The sequence below is a fragment of the Macrotis lagotis genome, chromosome 4 (assembly GCF_037893015.1).
Source record: "Macrotis lagotis isolate mMagLag1 chromosome 4, bilby.v1.9.chrom.fasta, whole genome shotgun sequence".
NCBI classification, from domain to species: Eukaryota; Metazoa; Chordata; class Mammalia; order Peramelemorphia; family Peramelidae; genus Macrotis; species Macrotis lagotis.
In genome coordinates this window covers 142,090,458-142,117,227 of record NC_133661.1, presented here as the reverse complement: position 1 = coordinate 142,117,227, position 26,770 = coordinate 142,090,458, and the positions used below count along the sequence as shown (strand labels likewise).

General features: G+C 34.3%; 1 protein-coding gene across 3 annotated transcripts in view; it reads right to left on the bottom strand.

The window, feature by feature from the left end:
• Positions 1–26,770, bottom strand: part of LRRK1 (leucine rich repeat kinase 1) — a 175,799-nt gene that overhangs the window by 110,791 nt on the left and 38,238 nt on the right. For all 3 annotated transcript variants that reach the window (XM_074234232.1, XM_074234233.1, XM_074234234.1), the window contains exon 3: positions 3,985–4,145. In XM_074234232.1, the coding sequence (XP_074090333.1) occupies positions 3,985–4,145 (161 nt within the window). The remainder of the gene's footprint in view (positions 1–3,984; positions 4,146–26,770) is intronic.

Below are 26,770 nucleotides of genomic sequence, written 5' to 3'. Positions count from 1 at the left end.
AAAAAGAGTGTCAATTTGTAAACAGACACTATCAGTTCTATCTTTGGGGGATGGAGAGTATTCTTAATCATACCCAGAACCTTATTTTTTTGTTTTGTTTTGTTTTATTATTTTGCAAGTGACTTTAAAATAGCTATCAAGTGTCTGAACTTGGGTCTTCTTGACTACAGGGTTGGTGTTCTGTCCACTGTGCCCCCTAGCTGCCCCTACACCTTACTTTTTAAAGGAAATATTTTTAAAATATGCATACCCTTTGACCCAGCAATACCACTACTGGGTATATATTCTGAGGAGATGAAGAAAAAGGGTAAAAACATTACTTGTACAAAAATATTTATAGTAGCCCTGTTTGTGGTGGCAAAGAATTGGAAATCAAATAAATGTCCTTCAATTGGGGAATGGCTTAGCAAACTGTGGTATATGTATGTCATGGAATACTATTGTTCTATTAGAAACCAGGAAGGACAGGATTTCAGGGAAGCCTGGAGGAATTTGCATGAACTGATGCTGAGTGAGATGAGCAGAACCAGAACAACACTGTATACCCTAACAGCAACATGGGAGTGATGATCAACCTTGAAGGACTTGCTCATTCCATCAGGGCAACAGTCAGGAGCAATTTTGGGCTGTCTGCAAAGGAGAGTGCCATCTGTATTCAGTTAAGGAGCTGTGGAGTTTGAACAAAGTTCAAGGACTATTCCCTTTAATTTAGAAAAAAACAGATATCCTATTGTCTGATCTTGTTACCTCTTAGAATTCTTGTCTCTTCTCTAAGGATATGATTTCTCTCATCACACCTAATTTGGATCAATGTACAACATGGAAACAAGGTAAAGACTGACAGATTGCTTTCTGTGGGGAAAATTGTAAACTCAAATAATATCTTCAATAAAAATTAATTTAAAAAATATTTTTATTCTTCCATATTACCTAGAGAAGGAAGAGGTAGTTTCATCTCTTCTGAGAAACCAGAAGCCTCTTTGAGTAGAGGTTCCTTGGATATGGTAGCAATATAAATCTCTTGTACTCAGTGCTGGTATACTTTTTGGATACATGTTATACTACCCAGAAAAATATAAGTTTCTTGGGAGAGGAGCTAATTTTTTTCTAACTTTATATTCCTACCCCATTATACAATATATGCAATGAGCATTTAAAATATGATTAATTAAATTGAATACTCAATGTCATAGATTAGTGTCTCTTATGAAAAAAACTAAGAATGAGTACCTGAGTTCAAAATCTAGCCTCAAACCACTTAATAATTACCTAACAGTGTGGCCTTGGGCAATCCACTTAACCCCCATTTCCTCAAAAAAGAAAAAAAAAATAAAACCAAGAATGAAAATTAGCATGGTTTAGGAGGCAAACCAAGTCAGGCTCCTCACTATGCTGCTTGAGTAGACCAATGCAAGGTACACTAGCACCTGGATGCCTTTCCCCTGCCTACTGTGCCTCTTTGTTCTTCATGCATTTAAATTCTGCCCTTCTGTTAAGGCATAATAACATTCTCTATGAAATCTTTCTTGATTGTCCATGTTTAGTCAAGAATAATGGAGTAATAGATTGATCCTGTCAACTCCCATAGCCTTTATTGTTTATAACCTTCTATCAGAGTGTTACATCCTACCAAGTACTATATAATTTTTTTATGCATGAAGTATAGTGACTTATACCATGTTGGTACTTAATAAATGTTCACTGTTAATGATTACAATGTTAATGATAACAGTCAATCAAAAAGTGAATGTAAGTCAGCATGATCCTAAGCTCTGAGACCTAGAAGAGAAAATGGAAAATTTTTTCTAATTCTATTCTTAAATATTTTCTTTCTTTTTTCCCTTAGATCTGTCTAATTCTGTTTCACATATAAATTATTCCTGGATTGCCATCTCCTTCTCTAACTTTTTTCTGCAACTGAGAAATATTTTTAAAAAGTGAATTGGGAGAGGCAGCATGGCATAGCAGGAGTCAATAAGACTTGGGTTTTAAGTACTACCTCAGACTCATTCTAGCTATATGACCCTAGGCAAATGATTTAATCTTTCAAGACTCTCTAGGTTTGCATCAGTAAAGAGAATTTCCTTCCTGGAGTTCCCTACACCATTGAAATCAGAGGTCTCTAACAAAAACACGAATGAACCCCCTCCACAAACAAAGAAGCAAACCATTCATCCAAGTAAGTTGGACTACTTAAATGAACAACTAGGGCACATTATACAATTACCAAATAATTTTTAAATTTCTTAAAAAATTATTCATCTATTGCCGTCAAGAAAACTTTTGAAGATAATTTACTGGATAATAAAATAATGTGGGAAAAGTTAATTCATTAAGTATACTTTCATCTCTGAAAAAGGGTAAAAACATTCATAGCATCCCTGTTTGTGGTGGCAAAGAATTGGAAATCAAGTAAATGTCCTTCAATTGGGGAATAGCTTAGCAAACTGTGGTATATGTATGTCATGGAACACTATTGTTCTATTAGAAACCAGAAGGGATGGGAATTCAGGGAAGCCTGGAGGGATTTGCATGAACTGATGCTGAGTGAGATGAGCAGAACCAGAAAAACACTGTAGACCCTAACAGCAACAAGGAGGTGATGTTCAACCTTGAAGGACTTGCTTGTTCCATCAGTGCAACAACCAGGGACAATTTGGGGCTGGCTGTAATGGAGAATACCATCTGTATCCAGATAAAGAGCTATGGAGTTTGAACAAATTTCAAGGACTATTCCCTTTAATTTAGAAAAAAAAACAGATATCTTATCATCTGATCTTGTTATCTCTTATACTTTTTGTTTCTTCCTTAAGGATATGATTTCTCTCTCATCACATTCAGTTTGGATCATTGTACAACATGGAAACAAAATAAAGACTGACAGATTGCTTTCCGTGGGGAGGTGGGGGTGGGGGGTGGGGAATTAAGATTGGGAGAAAAATTGTAAAACTCAAATAAAATCTTTTTTTTTTTTTAGTTTTTTGCAAGGCAAATGGGGTTAAGTGGCTTGCCCAAGGCCACACAGCTAGGTAATTATTAAGTGTCTGAGACCAGATTTGAACCCAGGTACTCCTGACTCCAGGGCTGGTGCTTTATCCACTGCACCACCTAGTTGCCCCTCAAATAAAATCTTTTAAAAAAAATAAGTATACTTTCATCTCTCAAATGTGAAATACATACCCATCAATGCAAGGGGAGGGTCTCAATATAACCTATTTTGTGGACCAATATCCCAAGCACAAATGGTAAACTTGATACCCATTTTAAAATTTTCCTAAGGGATAATGACTTTACACAACTGTGCCAATACAGTAACATCAAATCAAGCTTTCTAAGTTATATGAAATAGTGACTAGTTCCTCAAGATGTCTGCCATGCATTTGAGGTCTAAAGCATTCTCCAAAGTAGTCAGTTAGAAAAACATCCCTGCAGGTCATATGTTGACTTAGAAAAACCACAAATTAACATTACCTATGTTGTATTGTATTTTTATTTCATTAAACATTATCCAATTACCTTTTAATATGGTTCTGGGTATGATAGGGAGTTAAGTTAAAGTTATAAGTACTAAAAGTTAAAAGTCACATTTGATCATTCTACATTCTAGGAAGAACAATAACTTTTTTTCTGAGTATTAGAATGGAATTTCAAGTAGCTCATGATGCTTTCACTCTTTAAAGTATTTTATGAAATCGAGAAGCTTAAAATGAACTCAAATACAAAAAAGGGAACAGATGGACAAACTGTGTTATAACCAATGGTTCAGTATCTCATGAAGAGCTAAATTTTATTAAATATATCTTCCTGCTCATCTATCTGACAGTAGAACAGGACAAAACATTTAGTCTTGCTAATAGTTCTTTCCACAAACTCCCTCCCCACATTCCACAAAAAAAGTGTTATGATAACCAAAGGAGTTTGTGAGTATCTTTCATATCAAACAATGAATTCCCCAAATTTGAGAACATGTAGTATTCACCCTACCTTTTCCAGATGTGATATGCTGTCTTCAAATACTTTAACCAGCTCTTGGACCTTAGTGGATTTTCCTTTTTTGTATGCTGCCTGAATGCTTTCTATCATAGGGGACTGGTCTATGGAGACATTGCCCAGCGTGGACTGTTTGCTGCCCATGTCCACAGGACCTGTGATTTAAAAAAGAACAAAACAACGTTTATCATCACCGCAGACACTGCACTAATGAATCACAGCAAAGGAAAAGCAAAGGGACAATCTTAGTTATGTAATTTTTTGGTGCATTAAAAATTAAGATGGAGCAATCTTAAATGCTTTCCATTACCAAGGTATTGCACATGGAACCGATTACTTTTCAGCAGGGACTTGAGCTGTTTCTAGAAGGTGATGACTTCCTTTATCTCCACTGGAGGTGATTTCCAAAGGGTGGTTCCTTAGTAACTAAAAGATCAGAAGATGCTGCGGCTGAATTCTGATTCACTGAAGACATTTGGCAGCTGAATGCAGCTCTTTAAATAAACAGGCAAGAATGCCACCTGGAGTAGTTTAGAGGAATTGAGTTGGTTCTGTTGACAAAAAATTCCTTTGAAATTACCATTTTGATGATCTGACCGATAGGATTTATTTGATAGATGAAGGGAAAGCATTGTCTTAGGAGTTTCCTCTCCCTCCTGGTCCTGCCCTCCACTTTAAAGCAGATATTCATGTGATAAAATCATATGCATGGTGATGGAAGACAAACTGGATCTTGGAATGTGAGTATTTGGATAGTTTCCTAAGGTCCCTTCTTCAATAGAAACAAACATCTAATGCAGCAAATAGGAAAAACACAGAAATGGGAGTCAGGAAACCACTGTATTCCTGACTTAACAAATCACTTAACCTTATTGAGACTCATTTTGTTCCCACGGAAAATAGAGAGGTTAGACTAAATAAGGCCTAAGTGTTCTCTCTCTCTCTCTCTCTCTCTCTCTCTCTCTCTCTCTCTCTCTCTCTCTCTCTGGATAGTGTACTGGAGTGAATTCTTAGGCAAATAAATTATTAAATTGTCAATGTGAACATTTACACCTCAGGAATTATTCTATAAATCATAGCTCGATTTTTTTGTTGACTGTCTAGACATTAAAAAGTGTTAATAATGCAGATTAAAGTTAACAGTGTCAGTGCATACATTTCCAGAGTCCAAATTATTTAACATTTTACCAGTAAACCCCTATATGACTCTATAAACATTGCTAGAGCTCATCAGTGGTACCACAATAGAAGACTAAGAGAATGAAATCATCATCAAATGGGAGGCCTGGTGACTGAGGGCTAACAAGACAACCATAGAAATGATGATGATGATGATGATGATGACACTTGTGTAACACTCTGAGGTTTGTAAAGTGGATCAACAACCATTATTTTATAAAAGCTTCACAGATACAAGTGGTAGCTTCAAGGAAGTTTGAAAATGTACAAATTTACCAGGAGGGCAATCTGTAGGAAGCAAAATGATGGGACAAGTGAATAAGTCCATAGGAATGACTGCCAATGTTCTCCTAGAAGAGAGTCAGGTCAGACATGTAACACAGTACACTTGTCAAGAGCAGAAGACCTGGTTTAGATAGAAGACTTAGCTTTTCTATATTACTAGATGAGGGATCTCAGGAAAGTTGTTGCACATTTAGACATTATTTTCTTTATCTCTAAAATGAGGTGTTATTTGGATATCACAGGATTCTTGAGTGAGGATCAAATAAGAATGTATGAAAAGCTTGTTGTAATTACCATGAATTGCCATAGAAATATGATTTATTATTATAGGTATTTGGAATCATAAGGGACCTTAAAAGCCATTAATAAAATTATTCATTTTCCAGATTAGAATGTTGAAGTTAAGAGAAGCTAGATAACTAGCTAGGTAAGTTGTGAGCTCCATGAAGCCAGGGAGCCAGATCTTTTTTTAATATATGTATCTTTTCTGGTCCCTATGAAAGAATTTAAAATATAAAAGCAGCTATAAACGCTTGTTAAATTCTGAAGTTAAAATAATACATAAAGTACTATTAAAACCTTCAAGTAGAATAAATTAGCAATTAAGGTTACACTACTTTAAAAAATTGCTAGCATTTATATGGTGCTTTAAGATGTGCATATATATGTATGTGTATACATATATATGTATATACATTTTTTTCATTTGATCATAATAACAGTTCTGTGTTAGGGACTGTTATTATTTTCATTTTACAGATGAAAGAACTGAGGTTTAGCCATGTTGAATGACTTATCCAGAGTCACACTGGTAATGAGAATGTGTCAACCCCAGGACTTGACCTCAGATCTTCTTGACTCCAGGTTTACCACTTGAATCTCTTTGCTACATGATGAGTTAATGGCAAAGTCAGAACTAGAGAATTCTGGTCACCTGACTCTTAGTTTCATGATTTTTTCTAACACACTATACAATCTTTTCCATATTTAAAGAGATGAACTCTGTTTTCCACTACCATCACAAATTAAATGATCAGAGAGCTAGTTTCCAAATGTTCTTGCACAAAAATGGGTGGTACACCATGATGTCACCATCTTAAAGCTAGTCATTTTACATTTACAAAGCAAAGTTGCCAAAAGAGATAAAAGGCACTTAATAATTTAATTTACTTCAGACTTTCAAAATCTAAACACTAATAATCCTCTGCTTTTAAAACCTGACACTCTGGAAATCCTTATAATAGTTACTATCACACAGTTACCATTTTATTATTATTATTATGAAGTATTAAGATGGGCTTATATAAAGTAATTTTTCCCTCTCTAGTGGCGAGCTTTTGGGGATCTGAGAAAAGACTGGGTTGAGATTAATATATTAGTAACTGTAAATTTAAATAATGCAATTTCAATTACCAACACACACTGAACACTTAATTAATTATTTACTCCCTCTGAAGACACTGAGATATCTGAGACAGCTCCAGAGATTCCACACCATTAGTATGAACTTGCATCTTTGAATTCATATATACTTTCTGATGATGGAGGGCAATTAGCTAGAATGAAGAAAGTTTATTTTCAATTAAAGCAATGGCCTTCAATAGGCTATATTTCTTATTCTAGATTAAGGGAATGCAATTTTATTTTTTTTAAGACATACATGAAATGAATTTTTCTATCCATTCTTTAAGATTGTGATCTAAAATTCAGATTCTAAGTGAATATATTGCCTACTAGAGAATAAGGTTGCTTTTATAGTATTTGGAGATATGCAGCTCTAAGTTATAAATCAAATGATGTAGGGAATGTTTCAAATATAAGATCAGGAAAACCTTTTATATTCAGAGATATTTGACCATGATGATCTCTACTCTATGCCCCACTTCCTTCAATCTCTCCCTGCTACGTGGCTTGCAAGTTAGAATGATTTCTATTAAATCAATGCCTTGTTTTTCAACAAATGAAATTTGATGCATATAAAACACTTTGTTACTAAGAAAGGCTGTGCAAATATGTTACCTTATTATTGCTAAATTAAAAAAATAAGCCCTTTCATCTTTTTTCTAGATGTTGATGCAGAGGTATTTCCTCAGTGTCAGCTGATTGTCTAATCCAATTTTGCTAACCAGCAAACATTAAAGGAAAACATCAATGAAAACATTCATTTCCCAACCGGGTATCCTACCCAGCCAACTCTATTTGAGCACATTAAAACATAAATACAGTTGAGTTTGTATGTTTCAATTCTAGATTTAAAGATTGTTACATCATGGTTGAAATATAAATATTATTCTAATTGCAATTATGTAAGTAGTCATGTTTCTAACAGTTATCAACTTTATGGGAATAACAGTATTCTGTATGCTAAAACAGGAAAATAATATTAACTCTCAAAAAAAATCTAGAAATTATAATGTGGAGTTCTCCAGCACTTTCTTTCACAGGCATCTTTCACACATGAGGGTGAGAATTTTTTCTGTGGAAACAAGGACAAAAATGACTCAGAGAAGCCACAAGAACCAAGCTCTTTTTGCTATAAATGCTAAAATTAAATTAGTTTTCAAATGTTAAAAAAAATTACTAGATCAGGAGACAATATGCATTCATAAAATTCTGCTTAGATTTTTAATTTTTCAAAATATTGAAAGAAAAGCATAACTTATTTATTAGAGTTACTATGATTAAAACTTTTTTTCCCTTAAAGCATCAATTGGGAAAATAATATTGAGAGATGAGCTTTTTGCCATAGCAAAGAATGCTGAAAATTGAAGGGAATATAATAATAATAAAGTGATTAATGACAAATTCAGAATCTTAATGGGCTTCTGCTTTCTTTAATGATGACTATTTAAATGACATACTAAGCAATCTAGTACATTGCTGACATTTGGGAAATTTAATTTAATTTAAATATTAGCATATGTATATATACAGGCTTATTAATTATTTAATTATTTCACCATTATTTAGAACAAATGATCTTTATCCTTTAACATTTTACATGAGCAAGCACAGATCCATAACTAACTATTCATTATAATAGCATCTCTTTCTCTAGCTTCTTTTATTCTATTCCTTTTAGAATCAAAAAGAAAACAAATCTTAAATATTTCAATAGTATAGATACAGACCAAAGAATCTCTTGGCAACTATAATTTCACAGGTTGCAAATGTTGACCTTAATTTAAACAAATACCAATATATATAAGTTGAAAAACTCACATAAAGGAAACCACTTATGTAACAATTAAAATACTATTTGTCAGTTTAAGAAATGTTACCTTGTCTATAAACAAAATAAATACAAATTACTTAAAATTTATGTAAAGATTTTATGTAGAGATATATGTAGTAATATAAAAATAAAATATAGCCATTATGCTGCAAAAAAAGATTGAACAAATAAAGCTACATTTTAACTTATTACTAACCTGGTCATAATTTTTTTAGATAGTTTCTAAGTTGTCTTCCAGAAAGTATCAATGTATTTAATAGAACTCTGAGGGTTGCTGCTGCTGCTGCTGCTGCTGCTGCTGTTGCTGTTGTGGCTGAACCATGATAGCCTCCCATTGTAGTCAGAATTCCCTTTACATTATACTGCAGACCCAAGTCTAACATCCCTTAGCTAGAAGAATATCTCTTTCTTTGTCTGAAGTGACTACAGAATGAATTTTTAGCTTTGGCAGCAATTTTCATTTCCATACCCCATTAGGTGAAATCCAACCCTTTAGTTCTTCAGGAAAGACTCCCTCAGAGGTTGGAGAGGGAGAGGGGGTGGGGGCACAATATCAGCTCCAGGGTGACCTCAGATAATAATTCCTCAACAGCACCAGATGGTGGGCACTCTGTTCAGTCAGATTAACCTTTGACTGTTTTGACTTATAGTGAACATCACAAAATAAGATAATTATATGAAAAAATTCTAAATGGGTCTGTATCAAAATATTTAAAATTATGCAGTAAAGCAGATACCAAACCATTTTTTTTAATAAATAGAAAAATTTCACAACACACATTCATAAATTTTTATGTGTATGAGTCACCACAGAATCACTGAGAAGGGCTTACTTCTTGGATTTTTTTAAGACTATATTTAAAAATGAACCCAGGAAAAGGGAATAATTCTATTCTGGGTCAAAAGATATTGAAAGAATTGCCTCTTGTTGAAACAGTGGAAGACAAGTGGTTGTGTAGAAGAAAAAAAATCCTACATACACCAAGACCTGTGATTTCTTTCTGAGGGCCAAATGCAGAGAGTAAGGAAGAGTCTAGGATCCTAAATGTGGAAAATAATTCAGTGGGTACAAGTGTCTCATATATCAGCAAAAATGTAGCTACCCATGTGCTATTTTGCACACACACACATGCACACGCACACATGTGTGTGCATGTGTGTGTGCGTGTGTGTTTATATAAAGCTTATGATGTCCAGGATGAACTGCAGTAACAATTTTGGGACATACTGTACTTAAACAACAGGACAATATAGTATTAGCATTCATTTTTAAAAATTGAGTAATGCTTTAAAGGTCAAAGCAGCAAATGTTCTGAGTCTTGTAACACATTTATCAGGATTCTTACCTCTAAATCCAACTAGTTGTACATACAAACATTAAAGCATCTCATTTGTTTTAAAATTCCTGTACCAGAGATCATGTTTGTTATCCAGCAGAGGACTACGGAAGGAAGAAAGGAGAGAAGGGAGGGGGAAAGAGAAGGAAATAAATAAGGAAAGACAAATAAAAGAAGAACAAAGAAGAATAGGAAAACATAACTGTCAAAAATGAGAAAGGAATCATTCCTTTGGGGGAAATAAAAGTCACATAATAATAGCTTTTTTGCCAATGTTCCCTAATGCACTCCTGTATCAAAGGTCTACTATATGACTAACTAGGAAAGATAATCTCAGTCCTAATCTCTGGGAAATGAATTATGGTTCCAAATTCCTAAGGGCTCAAAACATCTATCTTTCATTTGTAAACAAATGTAAGATACTTGTCAAGGAAGAATTGATGTGAATTAAGAAATAGTCAAGATTTGTAAGAATAATAATTTACATTTATACAACTAATTTACAAGATAAACTACAGATTCTAAATCAAGAAAGGAAATTTGATTACATAATTTATCACTAAGACTTGATGGGATGATAGCCATAACTAGACAATGGTCCCGGAAGGATAAATTTTATTATTCAAAAGAAACAGCACAGTTTTTGTTAGAGTTTATCATAATATAAGAAGATACACTAATATGAAAAAAGTCCAGGAACTAGTGAAGGAGGGGAGGGGATGCATGGTGGAAAGCATTTGAGTAAAAATCAAAGTGGACCAAAAAAATAATATTATCATCAGAATATACCATAGATGAACTGAGCAAGAGAGGAAAAAAGGAGATAGATGAGGAGTTTTGGGAAACATCACAAGGCTGATATAGAGCCATGAGATAGTAATATGAGAAAGTCAAGTGAACAGCATTTATTAAAAACCTACTTTGTTCCAGGCACTATACTAAGCACTACAGATAAAGGGAAAGGCAAAAAACCCCCAAAAAACTAAAAACTAAAACAATAGTCTGCACTCAAGGAACTTGCAGTCTAATTTATTTATTTATTGAAATAATTGTTGAAGCTCTCTGTCTCTGACAAGAGCAAAACAGCAAATAATTTTTTGACATGCTTTGATGACCAAAAAAAAAAAAGTGGAGAACCAGGGGTGGCTAGGTGGTACAGTGGATAGAGCACCAGCCTTGGAGTCAGGAGTAGCTGGGTTCAAATTCCACCTCAGACACTTAATAATTACCTAGCCCTGTGGCCTTGGGCAAGCCACTTAATCCCATTACCTTGAAAAATCTAAAAAAAAAAAAAAGTGGAGAACCAACAAAGGAAAAGACTATTTTTGGATATGTTCTAACCAATAGAGTAAAACTATCTGCTGGGGAGGAAATGATGGGAATTGGTGAGTAAAATCAAAACTGTCTTAGAATTTAAAGGATAGAAAAGCCAAGATCAAAAGTTAGAAAGAAACAAGAAACTGAGATTTGACGGAAGCAGATTTCAAAGAATTTGGAGGAAGAACAGGTAGGATACTATGTTTTTTTAAAACTCTCCCAAGGAAGTCAAATAAAAAAGGATATAAAGTTCTGAAGATGGAAATTCTGAAGACACAAAATAAAATAATTATTATAAGGATTAAAAAAGGAGTTGCCTAATAAGACTATGTGAATGCATAAGAAACTCAACAACTTTTGAAGTCACATATAGAAGATGAATGTAAGTACAGATAAAAGGATGAGGAAAAATGTGGCACAGTCTAGTAACAAAATTTTCAGGTGCTTGAAAGCACAAAATGGTGAGAAAAGACAAGAAAAATTTTTACTAGTTTTTTTTGTTTGAAGTTATATTGGGTAAAAGATGAGGATCCTAGAAGCAATAAGACTTCTAAGGCAGTAGTATTCAGTTGGGGGATGGTGATAAATGATAAAATTAAAATTAGAAGGCAAGGTCACTCATTTCAGCTTACCATAGTACAAAGTAACACAATAGAAGATAGACTTCCTGACAATAATTCTCAAAATAGGATTTGGAAACTTTTAATAGCCATATGAAATATTAGTCCAAATCAGGTGGAACAGTAAAATGGTTCAACTATTCTGAAAAAGTTTGAAATTATTCTAAAAAATGTGATTAAAATGTCTACACACTTTGACCTAGAGATCTCAATGTTAGGAATATTCCAAGGATAACAAAAACAAAAAATGATTCCACATAAACCAAAATATTCATAGCATCACTTTCTTTGGTGGAAATAAAGTAGATAAACAGTGTCAGGTGGCCAGCAAGATGGCAGATTAGTTACTTTCTACAAATCTCTTCAACCCCTCAGCCTTCAAACAAAGGAATTATGCACCACATATAAAGTAATTGCAGTTGATTCCATAAGAAAAGACTAAAGAATTCCATTCCCTATTACTTAAGAAAAAATTAACACCAATGAATCTTACTCAGCACTTCCATTCCAATGCTCTGATAGGCAAATACAACTGTGGCTTCAATGATTCTTTCAAAACCCCCTGCAAAAAGCAACAATTGCTCATCTTTAAATGAGGTCATTGGACTAATCTCTAAGGTCCCTTTTAGTTCTATCAGTTTAAGGTCTCTGTTAATAAGAGCTGTTAGAAAAACTGGAAAGTTAGATGAGAGAAATTAGTTTCAGGTCAATATCATAGACCATATACTAATGTCTTGGGAGTAACAAAGAATTAGAAACAAAATTTATACCAATAAAGTATGATAATCTTTTCTTTTTTTTAAGTCTTTTTTCTTTTTTTAAATTTCAAGTTCTCTTCTCTTTCTATCCCATCCTACCCATTAATAAGGCAAAAAATAAGATATGCATCATATGTATACAATTAAGCAAGATATTTGGCTGCATTAGCCATGATAAAAAAAAAGTGATAAGAAAAACTAAGAAAGGAAATAATAGTATGCTTCAATGTATACTTGGAGATCTTAAGGTGGAAATATCATGAGTTCTCTGTAATTGTTGTACATGCTGTATTCATCAGAATTACAAAGTCCTTTATAGTCAATTATCTTTATACTATTTTTACTGTGTAAGTTATCCTCCTAGTACTGCTCACTTCATTTTACATCAGTTTATACAAATTGTCCCAGGTTTTCTGAAATTATTTCCATTATCATTTTTTATAGTATAATAATGTTCCATCGAATTCATTTATCAAAACTTGTTCAGTCATGCCCAAAGGGATGGGCATCCCCTTAATTGCCAACTCTTTGCCAAAAAGACCTGCTACAATTTTTTTTTAATTTTAAAAGATTTTATTTATTTTGAATTTTACAATTTTCCCCCTAATCTTGCTTCCCTCCCCCCACCCCACCCCTCACAGAAGGCTGTTAGTCTTTACATTGTTTCCATGGTATACATTGATCTAAGTTGAATGTGATGAAAGAGAAATCATAACCTTAAGGAAGAAACATAAAGTATAAGAGATAGCAAAATTACATAATAAGATAACAGGCTTTTTAAAATTAAAGGTAATAGTCTTTGGTCTTTGTTCAAACTCCACAATTCTTTCTCTGGATACAGATGGTATTTTGCAGATACCCCAAAATTGTGCCCAACTTTTGCACTGATGGAATGAGCAAGTCCATTAAGGTTGACCATCACCCCCATGTTGTTGTTAGTGTGTACAATGTGCTGATTCTGCTCATCTCACTCAGCATCAGTTTACTATAAATATTTTTGTACATATAGGTCCTTTAACTTTTTAAAAAAATGTTCTTTGGGGTATGGATCTAATAGTAGTACTGCTGGGTCAAAGAGTATGCAGTTTTATAGATCTGTGGGGAATAGTTCCAAATTGTTCTCCAAAATGATTAGACCAGTTCAAGACCACCAAGAGTGCATTAGTATCCCTATTTTCAAAGTGGCACATTGTTAAGAAATTGTGGAACATGAATTTAATGAACTATTATTGAGTCACATTTACTGATAAATATAAAGGATAAAGAGAAGTATGAAAATACATATGTTTACTGTTGCAAAATGAAGCAAGCAAACCAGGAAAACACCATATGTAAAGACTACAACAAAGTAAATGAAAAGAACAGAACAAAACATGATGTTACCATGATCATACTTGTCCTTGAAAAAGATATGAGAAAGCTTGTTTGTAAGACAGAGGAGAGGGAGGAACAGTTGTGAAATACTGCATATACTTTTTAGGTTTTTGCAAGGCAAATGGGGTTAAGTGGTTTGCCCAAGGCCACACAGCTAGGTAATTATTAAGACTCTGAGGCTGGATTTGAACTCAGGGACTCCTGGCTCCAGGGCTGGCACTCTATCCACTACGCCAACTAGCCACTCATGCCTATACTTTCAAACTTCGTTGACATATTGGCTAGTTTTAGTTTTGAACTATTTTAGTTTTGAACTGTTTCCCCCCCCTCTCCTGCTGGGTGGTGCCATAGAGAATAGAGCACTGAGACTGTTGTAGAGAGACCTAGACTCAAATACAACCTCACACTTTCTTGCTGCTTGCCTGTGGACAAGCCATTCAACCTCTGCTTGCCTCTGATTCCTTATCTTAAAAATATAGATAATAAAAGTATCTCTTTTCCAGGGTTGTGAGGACTAAATGAGACAATATATTAGTTTTTTCCTTCATTCTCAAGAAAGATCATGACATCAAGGAGGTGATGCCATAACACACAAAGGAAGTGGATTTAAGTACAATATATAAATGTGATGGTGGTGGTAGAGATGAGATATATTTAGAAATGATGTAAAAACAAAAAATCAATAAAAGTCTTAAAGTAGATGACTACTGTTTGGGAAACAGCTAAATAAAATGTGATATATAAAGATAATGAAATATTAATATTTTGTGACAATGTAAGAAGAACAATATCAATTAAAAGTTGAACATTGCAATTATAATAACCAAGTATGGCTCAGGAAAAGAGGTGAAGTAATGCCCCTCTTCCAAAATCTTTGCAGAAATGAGAACCCATAGACTATAAAACTATTAACATGTTTGATATTTTGGTTAGTTTTTCTGACCTGGCTTACTTCTCCCCTTTTTTATTTTATATTCTAAGGGATGTATTACTTAACAGAGGAGTGGTATATCTGGAAGTGAAAGTGAAATTAAAAAAACCCCAAAACATAAAAACATATTGACAGGGGTCAACTAGGGAGAACAGTGGACAGAGTGCCCAGGCCTGGAGTCAGGAGGATCTTCAGACATTTATTAGCTGTGTGACCCTGACTAGTCTTATTTTAAACTGCCTACAAAAAATCCCTCAAAACCAAAAAACATATTGATAGGCTAGAATACTGTGTCAAGTGGAAGAAGATGCAACTTGCTGGGGATATATGTAAAGTTTTTCACTTGGTATTTGAAAATCAACTTCATAAGCAAAAGATAAGGGAAGTATTGCTAGAAAGCAACCTATCTAAAAAATCTGGTTATATCTACTCATCCCTATTCCCAAATGCAGGCCTGTTTGTTGTTGCTTAGACCAGATACTCAATTTCTAATCTCTGTTACTTTGTGTTGGCCCCTCCTTATAAATGGAATGCTCTACCCTCTTTAGTTCTGTCTTTTAATTTTCCTGAATTCCTACAAGACTCAACTCAAATCCCACCTACATTAGGAGACTTTTCCCAGCCTCTCAACTACCTCTATGATTCTTTCATCTCCTCAGTGTATAATTTACTTTTTAATAACATATTAATTACCCTATTAGAATGTCAGCTCCTTGAGGGAAGGATCTATTTTTGCCATTCTTTATATTTCTAGGGTATAGCACAGTGCTTCACAAATAATAAGAACTTCACATAGATTGTTAATCAATCACCATTTGTTAAGTACTTACTTTGTATCAGGTAGAACTTCTACCAATTGAGCCCATTAGAGAACATGAGTCATCATAAACTGATTGTATCAATAACACTGAAAACCCCCACACTAGATCAAATGCATAGTTTAGTGTGTCATAGACCCTCTCTTTTAAACTGATGTAAAAGCTACCATCTTCAGAATAACCCCTGGATATCAATAAACTAACTTATTACCTGGTTAAAACAGCAGCTCAAGGTTTCATTTTTGGCTAACAGGCCCATATTTGAAAATAAAGGAAAAAGTCACAGGGAGCTCCCAATTAAAAGGAAAATTTTATTGATAGTATGGGTAAAAAAACTCAGAAATAATATTTGGAGTCAATTGTACAATAATTGCTCTGAAGTCCCTGATGGGGACAGTTATAGTAACATAGTAACTAAAGAACCTACCAAGCAATTCAGAGTCCTCTCTAGGGATAAATGACAAGAATACTATACCTAAAACTGTAAAATGAGAATTCTGATGTTGAACTCATCACTAAAAGATAGATGATGCTAGGGGCATACAAAAATTTTTTCCAGCTTAGGAAAAACCACCCCAACAAACAACTCTAAGTCACTTCTCAGAATGGAAAAATTTCCTGAGGTCAAAAGCAGACCTAGTCAAAAGAGGCCTGTCTCAGCAGCACCTATTGTATAAATTCATTATATTCTTTACTTTTTCATGATTGATTGGATGAAAAGGGCATGTAGGAGCTGAGTTTTGTAATTCTAAAAGAATTCCTTAAGAAAGCAAGTGAGTTGGGGCAGCTAGGGGGTTCAGTGGATAAAGCACTGGCCCTGGAGTCAGGAGTACCTGAGTTCAAATCTGATCTCAGACACTTAGTAATTACATAGCTGTGTGGCCTTGGGCAAGCCACTTAACCCCAATTGCCTTGCAAAAAACAACAACAAAAAAGTTAGGTCCTATTAGGCAGGGGGACCAACTCAGCCTTAGGCAACAACACAATCTGCTCACAAAAGGCACTAAAAATTTATGGATCATTTCAATTTATCAATTGAGGCTTCCAAAGCCCTACCCATCTTATTAGAGAATCCATTTTGCATTGCTCTAGATTAAGAGTAATAATCATACTTCATCTGTTCAGCAGCAACTAGCTCTGTTTTCATTTGGTCTGACCTATCTTTTAGTATCTTTCAAAGGTTCCCATTTACTTCTGGGCTTCCCTCCCATTTACATTGTATTATATATCTTGTGTATAAATAGTTACTTGTATGTTGCTCCCTCATTAGAATGAGCACTCCTTGTGGACAAGGACTGAGTTAACCAACAACATCAAGGCATGTATGGATGCATGTATGGATGTATGTATTTATTTTTAAAACTTTCTTTTTATCCTCAGTACTTTGTGCCATGTATTAACATGCTTTCTGATTGAGTGACCATGTTGAATTTACTTATCCTGAGATTAAGTTTTCTTAGTTGTCATTTCCAGTCTTATAAAGATGAACTCCATGGGCTCTTACTATCACTCACACATGAAACTGTATCTCCTTTCTGTCTTTCTTATTGTCTGAACCACACCTCCAATGGTTCTCCCTCCATGAAATTATTGCTTCTCCAGCTTCCCCTTAGAATGCCCAAATTCCTTCAAAACTCAAGGGTCAACTTCTACATGAAGACTTTTCTGATCCCCCAGGTCCTAATACCCTTTTTTTCCTCAAAATTACCTTCTATTAATTTTGCATAGACATATATACACACACATATCTCTAATAGAATGTAAACTCCTTGAGGGGAGAAATAATCTAATTTATTTTTGTCTTAATATCCTCCCTACCCACACCCCCACACACTTCTGGTGCAACGCCTTTCTTGATGCCTGATAGAATGATCTAAAAATGAAGCTATAGGGGGCGGCTAGGTGGTGTAGTGGATAAAGCACTGGGCTTGGAGTCAGGAATACCTGGGTTCAAATCCCGTCTCAGACACTTAATAATTACCTAGCTGTGTGGCCTTTGGCAAGCCACTGAACCCCTTTGCCTTGCAAAAAAATCTAAAAACAAAAACAAAAACAAAAAAAAATGAAGCTATAAAGATAGTAGTGGTATCTTCTTCATAAGGTTATTGTGAAACTGAAACTAAATTAAATATATCTATATATCTATATAAATTGATAAATTGACTTCAGTTAATATTATTAAAAGCTCTTGATAAATATATGGTGTTATTGCCAATGATAATAATAATTATTGTTACTGATTTCCTCTTCTACTAAAATTGAGAACAAGATAGTATAAACCTAGAAGGAAAAGATTTAACCTTGAATATCATTAAAGATCTCTGAGCTAAATATTACAATACTCTTTTGTGTCATGGCATTTACAAATAAACATACACAGAAGTATATATGTACACAAACACTGAAAAGTTGATTTGGAGCTTGTAGTTAGAAATACTGAAAACTCATATATAGTGATAGGAACTATGATACCCCGAAGAGTGCTACAGGAGCCTGAAGACACAGAATTGGAGATGAGGGAAAAGATTCTAGGGTATTTTTAAGTTACAAAGCTCAGATCCCTCCAGTGAGTAGTTTTTGTAAACTTGGCTAACTTAGGAGACAGAGAGAGTTCAAGAAATACCAAGGGAATCTCGGGGAATGCCCATCCCTGTTTATCTTTCAAACTCAGAGGGACAATCATTTGTCTTATATGTTTAGGGTTTTTTTTTGTCATGAGGTAGGGAAACTAGTCAGTAATGACCTCTTGACCCTGACCATATCCTAGAATCTTTTATTGGTTGAGGGATAGAAAATGAGTCAGTCTAAAAATTAAGACACACAGAGAAGCAAGTTAATAATGACTCTTGACCCTGACCATTGCTAAGATTCTTTTACTGGTTGACAGAGAGTGAGTCAGTCTAAAAATTAAGACTCAAGCAGAGAAGCTAGTTAATGAAGACCTCTTGACTCTGACCAATGCTAAGATTCTTTTTTTCTGGTTGCCAGATAGAAAGTAGAACATTATAAGCGCATGTACTTTCTTCTTCACCTTTTTTCAAAAAGTTTGTTAGATATTATATAGATTAGTCATACTCAAATACTAGTATTATAATTTAAAACAACTTCCTTACTGATGGATATAAGAAAAGTGAACCCAAGGCATAGTGGGATTAGATGGAGCAGATTCCCTCTTGAGGACTCTAGAAACCTTGGGAATGTATTAGGGAGTGAAAGTGCTCACCATTAACCTTAAGGCCCAGGATTGATATCTTCCCTAAGCTATTAACACCAAATCCTATGTTTCTGTTACTTCTGGTTTTAGGATCAACAAGATTACTGGATTAATTACCAGTCTCGTCACCCTAGGAAGGTAGATTCACTTTAGTGGAAAACACAATTTCTCGAGTTAGAAGACCCCACCTAATTACTATCCCTGTTACCTTGGCATAAATTACTTGATCAACTTAGGTCTCAATTTCTTCATCAGTAAAAAAAATAAAAGGTTGGCCTAGCTGTTCTTTTTTTTCATGTATTTTCATTTTTTTGTACATTTCTTTTTTAAAAGATTTTATTTATTCTGAGTTTTACAATTTTTCTCCTAATCTTACTTACCTCCCCCACCCCCCACAGAAGGCAATTTGTCAGTCTGTACATTGTTTCCATGGCATACATTGATCCAAATTGAGTGTGATGAGAGAGAAATCATATCCTTAAGGAAGAAACATAAAGTGTAAGAGATAGCAAGATCAGACTATAAGATATCAGGGTTTTTTTTTTTCTAAATTTAAGGTAATAGTCCTTGGTCTTTGTTCAAACTCCACAGTTGTTTCTCTGGATACAGATGGTATTCTCCATTGCAGACAGCCCCAAATTGTCCCTGATTGTTGCACTGATGGAATGAGCGAGTCCATGAAGGTTGAACATTACCCCCATGTTGCTGTTAGGGTTTACAGTGTTTTTCTGGTTCTGCTCATCTCTATCAGCATCAGTTCATGCAAATCCCTCCAGGGCTTCCCTGAATTCCCTTCCCTTCTGGTTTCTAATAGAACAATAGTGTTCCATGACATACATATACCACAGTTTGCTAAGCCATTCCCCAAATGAAGGACATTTACTTCATTTCCAATTCTTTGCCACCACCTACAGGGCTGCTATGAATATTTTTGTACAAGTGATATTTTTACCCTTTTTCATCAGACCTAGATGTTCTTTGAAAATCCTTTAAACTCTAGATCTATAGTTGCCATTTGTTTTCCAAAACTGTAAAAAAATCATTAATTATACCTTCCCCTCCTCTACTTAATCTTTATAATTTAAATATTTGAGAGAATGTCTAATAAAACACTTTGAAGTTTTAGCAAGTACTACAAAAATGTAAAGAGTATTTTTAAAAATTTTATCAAGAAAAAGAGCTTATGTTCAAGTTAAAGCTTTTAAAATATGCTCAGAACAGATAACTTCCAGACACACAGAAAACAGTTCTGCTAGCTATGACTATAAGCATCACCTATAGATAGAACAGGAGATTGGAATAGATGATTACAAAAGACACCTTCCCAATTCAAAAATCTATAATTAAATTAAAATAAGATCCTTCTGTCCTATTCTATCTGATATTTATTAAGGCCTTTGGAAAAAATAATGTTATTGACCTTCATATAAGATGATGTTAATGATTCCATCATCAGTGAGACATGAGATATAAGTTGTTTTCTTTTTTCCAACTACATCATGAAAGCCTTTCAACATACATTCACCTGTTTATTCTTGTTACACATTTTTCCACCACCCCACTCCCATACCCAGCAGCAAGCAGTCCAGTAAAAGTTATATATGTATACCCATGTTCAATATGTTCACATTTTAATCATTTTGTGTATGAGGAATTAGGACCAAGGTAAAAGAAAAAAACCCATGCGAGAGAAAGGAAAAACATAATCTGAGGTTTTTTGTTGTTATTGTTTCCCTCTAGATGTAGATGATGTTGTCCATAACAGGTCTTCCAAGGTTGTCCTAGATCTCTGAACTACTGAGAGGAACCACATATTCATAGTTGATCAATTTACAATGTTGTTGTTAATGTGTACAAAGTTCTTTTGTTTCTGCTCCCTTCACTCAGCATCAGTTTGTGTAATTCTTTCCATTCATTGTTTCTTATAGAACAATGTAATGCCATAACATTCATATACCATAAATTGTTCAGCCATTCCCTAATTGATGGACACCCACTCAATTCTTTGATACTACAAAAAGAGCTGTGTAAATATTTTTCATCATGCGAGACTTTTCCCATTTTTTATGATTTCTTTTGGATATAGGCCTGGTATCGGCATTTCTGGGTCAAAGGGTATGATCAGTTTTATTGCACTTTAGGCATATTGCTCTCTAGAATGATTGAATTAGTTTACAACTTCACCAATAGTGCATCAATGTCACAATCTTCCCAAACCCTCTCCAACATTGATGATTTCATCTTTTTTGTCATCTTAGACAGTCTGATAGGTGTGAGGTGATACCTCAAAGTTGTTTTAATTTGCATTTCTCAATTCAATAATGCTTTGGAAAATTTTCTATATGATTATATATATATATATATATATATATATATATATATATATATATAAAATTTCTTTATTTGAAAACTACCTATTTTTATCCTCTGACCATTTATCAATTGGGGAATAACTTGTAATCTTATAAATTTGATTCAATCCTCTGTATTTTAGAAATGATATCTTTATCAGAACTCCTAGCTGGGAACATTATTTCTCAGATTTCTGTTTTCCTTCTAATCTTAGCTGTATTAGTTTTATTAGTGAAAAAACTTTTAATTTAATATAGTCAAAATCATTCATTTTGCAATTATAATGTATTCCGTTTCTTGTTTGGTCATAAATTTCTCCCATGACATATAGAGTATTTCTTTGTCTGTTGATTGTTCTATGAATTGCCCTTTATGTCTAAATCCAGTACTCATTCTGACCTTATTTTGGAATAGCATGTGAGATGTGGGTCTTTACCTAGTTTTTGCCATACTATTTTCCAGTTTTCGCCATACTATTTTCCAGTTTTCCTAGCAGTTTTTGTCCAATAGTGAGTTCTTATTCCAGAAGTTATTGTCTTTGGGTTTATCAAACAATAGATTATAATAGTCATTTACTACTGTTTGTTTTGTACCTATCCTAAACCACTGGTCCATGATTAAATAAAATTTTTTTGTTGTTGTTTTTTGCAAGGCAGTGGGATTAAGTGACCTGCCTATGGTCACACAGCTTGGTAATTATTAAGTGTCTGAGGTTGGATTTGAACTCAGGTCCTCTTGACTCCAGGGCTGGTGCTCTATCCACTGCACTAACTAGCTGCCCCATTACTCTATTTCTTAATAAGTACCAGCCAGTTTTGATGACTGCCTGTTTTATAATATAGTTTTATATCTGGTACAGGTAGACCATCTTCCTTTGTGTTTTTCTTCATTGATTCCCTTGAAATTCTTGACCTTTTGTTGCTCCAGATGAATTTTGTTACTATTTTTTCTAGCTCTGTATAATAGTTATTTGGTAGATTTGTTGGTATAGCACTGAATAAGTAATTTAATTTGGGTGGAATTTTCATTTTTATTATATTAGCTTGGCCTAACCATATGAAATTGAAGTTTTCCAATTGTTTAAATCTGACTTTATTTGTGTGAAAAGTATTTCATAACTATTATCATAGTTTCTGGATTTTTCATGGGAGGTTGGTTCCCAAGTATTTTATGTTGTCTACAATTCCTTTAAATGGAATTTCTCTTTCTATCTCTTGTCCTTGAACTTTGTTGTTCATATATAGAAATGATTTGTGTGAGTTTATTTTATATCCTGCTACTTTGCTAAAATTGTTAATTGCGTCAAGTAGATTTTTTTAGTTGACTTTCTAGGGTTCTCTAAGTATACCATCATATCAACTACAAAGAGTGAAAGTTTTGCTTCCTCATAGACAATTTTAATTCCTTCAATTTTTTTTTCTTCTCTTATAGCTAAAGCTAACATTTCTAATGCTGTATTGAATAGTAATGGTGATCATGGACATTCTTGTTTCAGCCCTTACCTTACTTGAAATGTTCCTAGTTTATTTCCATTATATAAAATGTATGTTGATAGTTTTAGATATATACTTGCTTACTCTTTTAGGGAAAACTCCATTTATTCATATACTCTCTAGTGTTTTTAATAGGAATGGATGCTGAATTTGACAAAAGTTTTTCCAGCATATACTGACAAAATTATATGATTTTTGTTGGTTTTAATATTGATATGTTCAATTATATTGAGTGTTTTCCTTATATTAAACCATTCCTGCCTACCTGGTATAAATTCTACCTGATTATGTGTATTATCTTAGTAATGACTTCTAATCTCTTTATAAAATTTTATTTAAGATTTTTGCATCAAGGTTCATTAGGGAAATTGGTTTATAATTTTTTTGTCTGCTCTGGGTCTTCCTGTTTTAGGTATCAGCACCATATTGGTGCTCCTATTTTTTAAAATAACTTGAGTAGAATTTGAATTAATTGTTCCTTTAAATGTTTCTGGACCTGGAGATTTTTTTCTTAGGGAGTTTATTGATGGTTTCTTCAATTTCTTTTTCTGAAATGAGGTTAAGTATCTCATTTCTTCTTCTATTGACCTGAGTAGTTTGTATTTTTGTAAATTTTCATCCATTTCACTCAGGTTGTCAAATTCATTAGCAAAGAGATGAGTAAAATAGCTCCAAATTATCTCTTCAATTTCCTCCTCCTTGGTAATTAGTTCATCTTTTTATTTTTGATACTGGTAATTTAGTATTCTATTTTTAAAAAAATCTGATTAACCAAAGTTTTATCTATTTTATTGGTTTTTTTCATAAAACCAACTCAGTTTTATTTATTAGATCAATAGTTGTGTTGCTTTCAATTTTATTAATCTCTCCATTGATTTTCAGAAATTCTAATTTGTATTTAAATAGGGATCTTTAATTTGCTCTTTTTCTAGCTTTTTTAGTTACATGCTCAATTCACTCATCTCCTCTCTTCTCTATTTTATTCATAAAAGCATTTAGAGATATAAAATTTCCTCTAAAAACTATTTTGACTTTATCCCATAAGTTTTAGTATGATGTCTCATTGTTGTCATTTTCTTGGTTGATTATTTTGATTATTTTGATTATTTCTATTTTTTGTTGTTTGATCAACTTACTCTTTAAAATTGGGTGACTTAGTTTTCAATTAATTTTTGACTTCTCTTTCCTTGATTATATGTAATTTTTTATTGCATCATAATCTGAAAAGCATACATTTATTGCTTCTGCCTTACTGCATTTGATTGTAAGATTTTTATGTTCTAGTAGATGGTCAGTTTTGCTACAGGTGCCATCCATATACTGCAAAGAAAAAGGCATATTGTTTTTTATTTGCATTCAGTTTTCTACAGTACTCTATCATATCTAAGTTTTCTAAAATTTTATTCACCTTCTTATTTATTTCGTGGTTAGATTTATCTAATTCTGAGAGAGGGAGGTTAAGGTGCCCCCCATTATTATAGTTTTGCTGTCTCTGTCTCCTTGTAATTAATTTAGCTTTTCTTCTAAGAATTTGGATGCTATACCATTTAGTGTAAATATTTTTGAAAATGATAAAACTTCACCTCCTATGGTGCCTTTTAAGAAGATGTTTCCTTCCTTATGCCTTTTAATGAAATCTATTTTTGCTTTTGCTTTGTCTGAGATCAGGACTGCTATGTCTGATTTTTTTACTTTCACTGAAGCATAATATATTTTGCTGAAGCCTTTTATCTTTACTCGGTGAGTTTTTCTCTGTTTCAAATGTGTTTCTTGTAAACGCTATATTGTGGGATTCTGGTTTTTAATTCATTCTGCTATCTGCTTCCGTTTTATGGGTGAGTTCATCCCATTCACATTTATAGTTAAGATTACTAATTCTGTATTTCCTTCCATGCTTTCTTTACCCTTTGTACTTTTTTCTTTCCTTTCCTCTCATTCCTCCTCACCAATGTTTTGTTCCCTTTCCCCTTCAATTTTTCTTTTAAATTTTAGCTTTAACTTTACTTTTACATTTACATCTGCCTTTCCTTTTATCAGAACCTTCTTCCCCTTTTTTTCCTTTTCCCCTGCCTACTTCCTTGTAGAGTTGGATGGACTTTTAAACCCAATTGGGAATGTATAGTATTCCCATTCTGGTTCAAATCTATTGAGAGTAGGATTTATTCAGTGTTCACATTCTCCCTTCTTTCCCTCTACATCTGATGTTATTTACCCTCTAGTGCCTAGCCTTCACCTAGATAATCCTTCTTTTTATCTTTTTTTAACTCTATCTTGCACCTAAAACCCCTTTGTCAAAATATACTCCTTTTATCTGTCCTGTTAGAAATACCAAACTTGAAAGTTGATTGCTTGCTTGCTTGATAGATAAGCAACATTGCTGCATACTCACTCCCCTTTTCTGTTTCATTAGAAATACACTTCTCGCAAGATGGCAGAGAGAAGACAGGCACAGTTCTAAAGTCTCCTGATCTCTTCCCCATCTATCACATGAAACAAACCTCTTAAAAGAAATCTGACCCACAAAACCCAGAAAGAAAAGCTAGGAGAAAGAACATTTACCTCAGGATTTGTCTCCCACAGCAGCTTTGGCCGAATTCGGGTGGGTGAGTCTGGGCTCAGAGGGAGGATCAGCCCAGATCAGCCAGATTAACAGCTGAATTGGAACCAGGAGTCTGAGGGCCGGAGAGTGGACCTGCTGGATCAGAGGTGGGGCTGGACGAAAGGGGCTTCGGTCTGCAGGGATGCAGAGGCACTGGTGTTGGTGCTGTCCCCCTGGAGCTCAGGGACCACGCTGGGGGAAGAGTTCTGGTGCAGGAGAGCTGCAGACACCATCCCTCAGCTCCTCTGGTCTGAGAAACTCTGAGGGCACACCTCCATTGCACAGAGGCCTCTTCTCAAACAAATGCAAACTACTTCTGCCTCAGGCCCAGGTGTGTGAGCCCAGCTGAGGAATGACCTTAGGCCAGGGTAAAGCCCACCATTGATTGAAAGCAAAAGAATTCAATAGTTCCAACTCCTCCCTTCCGGCAAAGAGAGAAGGCCTCTCAACCAAGGTCACAGACAATCCAGAGAGGGCAACCAGCACCTCCTGGCCAGCCCAAGAAACTGCACTCAGTAAAGCCTTTAGCGATCCCAAGCCCAAGTGAACCAGCCCCCCCCCCCCCCAAACTCAAGGTCTTAGCACAATGAAGAAGGGTCAGTGGAAAGGTGGATCCATAGAAAAATTCCTCAGAGAGACCTGGAACCTCTGAGGAGAATAAAATCTGGTCTCCAGCACAGAAAGACTTCCTTGAAGAAATAAGGAAGGAGCTTAAAAATTTGGGAGAGACAATTAATACCTTGCAACAAGAAAACAAAACCTTAGAAAATACAATTGGACAAACACAAAAGGAGAATAAATCTCTCAGATCATCAATTGGACAATTACAAAATGGGAATAATTATATCAGATCCTCAAATGAGCAAATGCAAAAAAGAAATTAATTCTCTCAAAACCTCAATTGGTCAAATGGAAAGCTCTTTCAAAAGTAGAATTGACCAATTGGAAAAGGTTAATGAAGAAAACTCCTCCCCCCAAAAAATAATGGAGTCTACAGAAACTAATGACTCCACAAGACAGCAAGAGTCAGTTAAATAAAATAAAAAAATAGAAAAAATAGAAGCAAATGTAAAATACCTCATCAACAAAACCACTGACCTTGAGAATAGATCGAGGAGGGGCAACATGAAAATTATAGGACTTCCTGAAAACGTCGAAAAGAAAAAAAGCCTGGACTTAATATTACAGGATCTAGTGATGGAAAACTGCCCTGATATCATGGAATCCCAGGACAAAGTGGTTATTGAAAGAGTACATTGATCCCCACC